Genomic DNA, 7,639 nt, shown 5'->3' with positions numbered 1-7,639 from the left:
TTGCCAATTTGATATCTACATAGTATTAGTGATCTCAATTTTAAAACAGCTATAACTTTCTTATTGCTTGTCCGATTTCTTTCAAACTTTCACCATTCTGTTTAATTTATTTTTCTCCTTCCCAACACAACATTTTATGGCCAAGGCTGGATTCCTCTTTAAATATTCTATTTTATATGTCCTTCAAGCATTTTTATATTATGTTGAATGATAATCAATAATGAATATAATGATTGTGGGCATTATCATTAACTGAAAGACAAGATATGTTATTTTGTATTACAGGTTTTCAAGATTTAATCGTATTAAATGAAGAACCTAAGTTTCTATATCGTTTATAGGCCTACATCTAAATCATTGGCAGCGGAAGCCAAAAATTTTAGGAGGGGACAACCAAAAAAATTTTGACAAGCAAAAAAAAAAAGGTCGTCAACAACAAATTTAGGGGGGGGGGCCGTCCCCCTCCTCAAATTTAGGGGGGACACGTCCCCCCCCCCCCCGCTTCCGCCGCCTACATCTATTATTATTTTAACTACATCAGGACCATGCTTAAAAGTAACATAATCTGAACATGTTATCAATTTCATCATGGGATAAATTCCTCGGCCATGCCAAATTTCATTTCGGCCTCGAGCTCCGGACGTCAAAGATACCGTATGCGTAGTAATCAAGACGAATCGGGTGTTCTCGGTGAAGATGATAATTTGCGTCTTGAAGTTGAACTGATTTGACGTTTAATTTTGACCTTCTAAACTAGATAAGTCAAAATGTTTGGGCTGAGCAGAATAAACCATGGATTCCGTGTGATTTCTGGGGTCAAAAGAGTAGTACCTTGTAGAAAGTAAGTATCGTACTCGGCGACATTACCGGCGGTACTGACTGTATTGTCTCCAGACAGTTTTGGTCATACCGGAACAGACGTGCGAATGTGCACGTTATTATATGCACACAATTCCTATAAGGCCTATCACGATTTCGTGATAGAGCTATTCAAATCGCATTGGAGCTAAGCGTACGGATATGTTTATAGCACAATCGTTGTGCGAAGTAAATTATACTAACCTCGCGCACTTCTCCTTCCAGTTCCACTTCCAGAGCTGATCTGAGTATATTAGTGCTGCTTCAAGAAAGACGATTGAATAAAAGATCATGAAGATAAAATTTAATGCACTGGTTGTGTGTTTACATGTACATGTGTGATGGGGGGAACCAAGGGCAAAGCTAAGCACTTTGTTTTCAAAGTAAAATAAAAAGTTAAATACTATCCCAATTTTAATATTTTCAACAAATTGTAGGCCTATATCGCTAATTTGTGGCAAACATTCTAAAGATCATTAACCAAGAAGAAAATATTACAAATCCTGTCCTGTTTTCCGATCACTTTATTTCGCCGCCCGATGTAGACATGGTAGAAGGAGTCCTAAAGCTACGCACTCGATTTATCATGCAAAAAAAATAGTATTTCCTGTGCCTCAATTTCTAAAATATATTCAAATTATTATAGGATGATATTAAATTAAAGCAAATATAACTCCCAAATTCCAAACAGTTGTTGGTTTTCTCTGCATTTAGAGATTTACTGCAGCCTCTGTAGAAAAAATGAATTCATGTAGGAATAGTGCGCATTTGCCATAAAAACTGCATGCGCGATGAGTGGTGCGTAGCTTTAGGACCCACGCAGCTTTAGGTCCCCTGCTATATCTGTGGGACTATATAGGGCAATAATACGACAAGTAAGAAAAAAGAAAGAGTTGATCGTCCTCGCAAGAGTCTATTTTGGCCGCTGGGCCTGGCCTGGTTGCCGCATGAAATTTTTTTGGTTTTCAAAAATTGTCTAAAAATATAAAAAAGTGATGTTTTTCGTCTGCTCCCATACCCCTTCTTTATTGCCGCATTAATTTTCTTGATTTCCTGTTTTTATAGCTGCTGAAAAGGGGGAAAAATACAATTGATTGACGAGCGATTTGCTCTCATCTGCTCTGGGAGTGGGATCACTCTCACAACTTCCAAACAACTGCCAAGTCCGATATTGCCGTGCCTGCGATAAAGAAAAAAAATCTGGTTTGGTTTTTTAACATACGAACCTAAAATAAATGGGCAAGAAAATAAAATTTGCAAACTGGGAAAAACAAGACCACAGATTTCTTCATTTTTAGTGCATTTTCGGGGACCTCGCTTCCTGAATCTCAATCTGAACTTATTATTCTCGTGTTTTGGAAATACAGCAAAGATAATGCAATTTTAAGGACGTAATTTGTATTTATTTTAGTGAGTCATGATGATTGCGCTGTTGATGTGATCGGTCTCTGTTGCGGTGATTGACTACATGTATTCTTGTACTGTTGAGTGTGTTGCGGTGATGTTGTGATTGACTGCTGTGGCATGACATTACCTCAAGTGATGTTTGTGTAGGCTCCACTCCACTTCTATACCGCTACACTAAGCTACATTGTACATCTACCTGAACACCCTCAAGGTCTTCTCAGTGTCATTTTGCATCTTTAAATCCATGAAATCAACACCTTTCCATACTGTATTTCCCGTAAATTGTTATTATTTATTTGGAATTTATCAAGAAAATGAAGAATATTTACCTCTTTCTTGACTCTGAAATTCATTTTATGTTACACTCAGTCTATGTTTGCAGTTCTGCAGTGTTTGATTGGATCATGTTGAAAGCATTTATTTTCTATTTATTTACTCAGTGGCAGTGCTGTCTACCGTGGTGCAACAGCGCCCTCTAGGACCAGACAGATTCAGGGAATGGCCGTCGTCTCAGCCATGTGGTTTTGGATACTATGGAGATTCTACCACGAGCCTGCTGATGTTTTTGTAAGTTTTTAAAGAATTTTGTGACAATTCCAGAATTCCTAAGTAAATTGGGGTGGGGGTCAATTTAATCCCCCTCAACAAATTTCGTCACTACGCCGTCGCATGAAAATTTTTAACCGCGCCACTCTCTGACTTTTTACTTTCAAGTCTTGCACACCATTTGAGACCAAGTTTGCGACGCCCAGGTACACGGTTCTGAAATTATGCATCATTTTGTACATGTACATGTCAGACCCGAAATTGCTCAAAAACGTGATTTTGTGTACAAAGTCAATGCAAATTGTGTTTTTCAACCAGAAATCATAAATGTATGATTATTTTTACTTTAATTGGTTTAACCCTAAAAAGACTGGGGGGGCTGAATCAGCCCCCCCCCTCGACATTTTTCGCGATAAATCTGCCGCGCAAATTTTTTTGACCACGTCGCTCGCTGACTTTTTACTTTCAAGTCTCGCGCAACTTTTGAAACCATAATTGTGACCCCCGGGTAAGCGGTTCCAAAATTATGCAACATTTCATAAGTGCATGCAGACCCAAATTACTCAAAAACGTGAATTTGTGTACAAATCCAATGCAAATAATGTTCTTAGCCAAAATTCATAGATGTATCATTATTTTTCCTTTTACTGCTTAAAATCAATTAATTTTTTCTTGTTTATGGTCAAAAAAATGTGATTTTTTTTAATCAATTTGATCAGATGCCTATCTAGAGTATGTGAAACAAAAATTAGCATTTCAGGGGCATTATTTTATTAATAAGAGCAAACTTATGATTTTACGCATAAATTAGCATAATTAATGAGACATGAGATAATGCCATGGGTAACGTGTGTGCCAATTTTCGTCGCGATCGACGGCCGAGATCATAAAGGGGGGCTGAATCACCCCCCCAGTCTCCTTAGGTGTCGAAATAGCCCAGTCTATTTAGGGTTAAATGGATTTATTTTATACTATTTAATAGGGTCCCTGACAAAGTTCATCGGAAAAAACAATATAAAACAAAGGTTTGAAAAAACAGAGAAATACAAATGAGAAATTGATTGTATTTTTGCAATTTTTTGGTAGATATTTGTCTTTTAATGTAATTATGGATACTCCCAGAATTAGCATTCTAATAGCTATATAAATTGAGTTAAAGGCAAAAACATATACAAAAAACAAATTTAGGGCAAATTTCATAAGCTTATTTGCATAATTAATTGATAAAAAAATATAAACAATTTTTGAAAATTTTACTATACAGTCTTGTAGTTTACATGCAGCTGTACGCGCCTGAAAATTTTAGCGGCGATCGCACAATCATCGGCGGACATCAGAGGGGGGGGTCATAATTACTCCCTTCAGTATATTCTGGTCCGAAATAGCCCAGTTTAGATAGGGTTTATCCAAACCAAAATATTATAAAATTATAAAATATGCTTTTACAGATAATGGAAAGTAATCTGTTTGACAGAATAAATACATGCATTATGATGTACATGTATGTTTGAAGAAAAAATATGACAAGAAATCAGTCTGTTACTGCAGTACATGTATTGTATTAGAAATTCTAGCGTAAAGCAAGAAATGTCCCTAGCCCCCTTCAGAATTAAATGTAGGGGAATTTCAAGGACTGCAAGATAGTTGAGGTTGGTATCATTGCCTTCAGCAATAGTTACGATATGAGTTAACATTGTTTTTACTATTTATGAAATTGTTGCCTACATGAATAATTTTGTAATCTTCATGCATGCATATTTTGTGTAACATTGTCAATTAAGGCTGGCTTGATATTTTGTTTTTTTTTATTTCAGGGTCATTTTGAGTATCCAGATCCTTCCAAGTGGACAGATGCAGAATTGGGAATTCCCCCTGATGATGAGGATTGATGATTGTTTTGCAACAACTTAGAATTTGTAGGTAAGTGGTGTAACACTAGTGGGCAGTCAGAAGGGGATTTTTGTTTCAATTTCATGAAGCCATTTTCAATATACAGTGCGTCCCAGAAAAAACGAAACCGAGATTTATCGATCATTTATCATAACTTAATCATAAATATAATAGACAAATTACCTATCAATTTAAAGCTTAGAATCTCCTCTTTCATCTGATATTACTTAGGTTATTTTTTCTTCACGCATGAGGGAGCAAAAACAATTTGAAGAAAGGATACCAGAAACTCATTTGGCGGGGGTATCTGGGTTTCAAAAAGAAAACCACATTTCTGAAAGGTTCAATATCTGCTCTTTAATTTGGTACCTCAATTACAGAAAATGGTCAAGAAATAAAAAAGTTCTGGTCATTTGAAATAAGGCTTGTATTTCCAAAATTTCATGAGATAAACGTGTTTCACCGGTTTCTCACAGAAGCTATAGCATGGTGAACAAAAGATTTAACGCATGGCTGATCGTCAACAAAACGGAGTGTCGAGTGAGTTTGAACGCCAGCCTGGAGAACCTCTCCATTTTATGAAATTATTGAAATTCAAGCCTTATTTCAAATGACCAGAACTTTCTTATTTCTTGACCATTTTCTGTAATTTAGGTATCAAATTAAAGAACAGATATTGAACTTTTCAGAAATGTGGTTTTCTTTTTGAAACCCAGATACCCCCGCCAAATGCGTTTTTTAATATCCTTTCTTCAAATTGTCTTTGCTCACTCATGCGTGAATGAGAAATAATCTAAGTAATTTCAGATGAAAGAGGAGATTCTAAGCTTTAAATTGGTAGGTCATTTGTTTATTTTATTTATGATTAAGTAATGATAAATGGTCGCTAAATCTCGGTTTCGTTTTTTCTGGGACGCACTGTATAGATTTCCTTTTATTCATAATAATAATAATAATGGTATACAGTTCTTGTATAGCGCATATCACATGAATAATGTCTCTATGCGCTTCCAAAGGACTTGGATATTATTAGCCCAGCTGTAGCTCATTTATGTGGAAAGCTTAAACTAATCAGTCCAGGGGGAGGGGGGGATCATAATGGCTACCTGAACATTTTTCACGGTAACTCCCCAACGTGAGAAGTTTGCAACTTTTAGACCACATTTGCAATCCCCAGATCGGGTTTTTAAAGTCATACATTTTCTTTGTAATTGTGTGTCAAAAATTTGCAAAAATGTGTTTCATTCACAAATCCAATGTAAATTCTATATCTGGCCAAAATACATCATTGCTTGTTGAAATGATTCAAATAAATCAAGTCCATGTTTATGACAAGAAAAATGCTCAAAGGCTCCAAATAATAAACATGTTTTTTAATCATCATTACATGGGGGAAAAAGGGCTCAAAGGGCTCGTGAGATGACTACTAAAAGCTATTTTTAACTCTTCAGCTGGGCAAATATGTTTGAAATAAATGCATCGCCTTGTACCTGGGAACATACAATTGACCAATCAAGTCTCTCCAACTCCACTTAAAGGGAGTACTCCCGGTTGAAAATAATTATATCTGAATGAATCTAAGAGTGAAATTCACTGAGCAAAGTGATTATCAACATCTGAATACAAATAACGAAGTTAATAAATTTCAGAGTTTAGTATTAATATTTGGTGAAAACAATCATTGTTTTAAATATTCATTAGATGGGCTTATGATGTCATATCCCCGCTTTTCCCTTTTTAAATATTTTTATTACGCCTATATAAAATCATATGTATTTTCGTAAATAAGTTGCAGGAATGAATTTCTGATGCATTAAATCAATTGTCGATCCATTCTTATAGTTCAAACAAAATTTGAATAAACATGATTTCATATGATGAAATACAAAGAACAATTGGGGATTTGGCATCATCACTTTGCTCATTGAATATTCATGAAGACATGAATAAAACTATTTCACCAAACTGATACAAATCTTTTAAATGTCATAACTTAGCTATTCCATGTCGGATTTTGATGAAGTTTTTAGTGTTTTGTTTGATTTTTCTTTATCTGTTCAAATCATATAATGTTCAGCTTAGAGTATGTACCCCTTTGATAATAGATGTATCATGTACATGAATGAGTAGAGTGGTCATGAAAAACAACTTTTTTTTTCTTCTACCATATTTAGGGGCAATTTGTAGGCTGGTGGACAGTTGCCCCAAACAGAGACTGCATAGTCTATACAGGGCTAAATTATACATTTATTTTAGTACATGTGAACTCAAGAATTTACTCAACTTGCCTAAAGAGTGGATCTTATAGATAATCGATTTACATAATTCTCTTAAATATACATTCCACTTCAGGTTTTCATCTATCACAATGCCGATATATACTTTACCCTTTTAAATCAGGTCATTATTAATGAATATATTCAGTGTGTTTGATGATTTTAATTTCATTAGTATTATTTTGGTTTTACTCTCCGTATTCAGTTTTTAATCTACAAAAATATTACAGGACCAAAGTAATTGATTAGGTAGGGAAAGTAGGACAAACAAAGATTCTAATAACCATCCTTGTTCTATTTCATTTTCTTTCATTTCAGGACGTGTATATAGCTGGAAGCTTTATATTGATTGAATTAAAGAGGACACGCGTAAGAGCTAGTACCTGATGATGTCATTTTCCACAGACAATTAGAGACATTTCCCTGACCATTCATCATCTACCCACACAGCAAAATCTGTGGTGTTAACCGGTGTTCATAGAGGACCACACCAGTTATTTTACACCATTGTTAAATTAGTTTTAGTTTTACACCTATAGGTGTTATTACAACACCTTTTGTTGTTACATGTACACTCTCTGGTGTTACGTTTAAACTCTAGGGTGTAATTTAACACCTCAGGGTGTGATCCTCTATTAACACCAATTGGTATCAGTTTTAAC

General features: G+C 35.2%; 1 protein-coding gene across 1 annotated transcript; it reads left to right on the top strand.

Annotated features, from left to right (window-relative positions):
• The first annotated feature begins 680 nt into the window (after positions 1-680).
• On the top strand, positions 681-7,400 carry LOC121405922 (NADH dehydrogenase [ubiquinone] 1 beta subcomplex subunit 2, mitochondrial-like). The gene is made up of 4 exons (XM_041596919.1): positions 681-841; positions 2,706-2,832; positions 4,626-4,731; positions 7,296-7,400. Exons 1-3 carry the CDS (start codon positions 768-770, stop codon positions 4,698-4,700), a joined length of 276 nt encoding a protein of 91 aa, XP_041452853.1. The 5' UTR covers positions 681-767; the 3' UTR covers positions 4,701-4,731; positions 7,296-7,400.
• Positions 7,401-7,639: the final 239 nt, after the last annotated feature.

Source organism: Lytechinus variegatus, chromosome 19 (assembly GCF_018143015.1).
Source record: "Lytechinus variegatus isolate NC3 chromosome 19, Lvar_3.0, whole genome shotgun sequence".
NCBI lineage: Eukaryota > Metazoa > Echinodermata > Echinoidea > Temnopleuroida > Toxopneustidae > Lytechinus > Lytechinus variegatus.
Note: the sequence above shows the minus strand (reverse complement) of the source record. Positions and strands in the feature narration are given on the sequence as shown.

Excerpts from the sequence above, each read along its gene's own strand:
- LOC121405922 (XM_041596919.1), top strand. The coding sequence starts at position 768 with ATGTTTGGGCTGAGCAGAATAAACCATGGATTCCGTGTGATTTCTGGG. Across the intron at positions 842-2,705 it reads AGAGTAGTACCTTGTAGAAA|TGGCAGTGCTGTCTACCGTG; the intron begins GTAAGTATCGTA and ends TTATTTACTCAG. Across the intron at positions 2,833-4,625 it reads ACGAGCCTGCTGATGTTTTT|GGTCATTTTGAGTATCCAGA; the intron begins GTAAGTTTTTAA and ends TTTTTATTTCAG.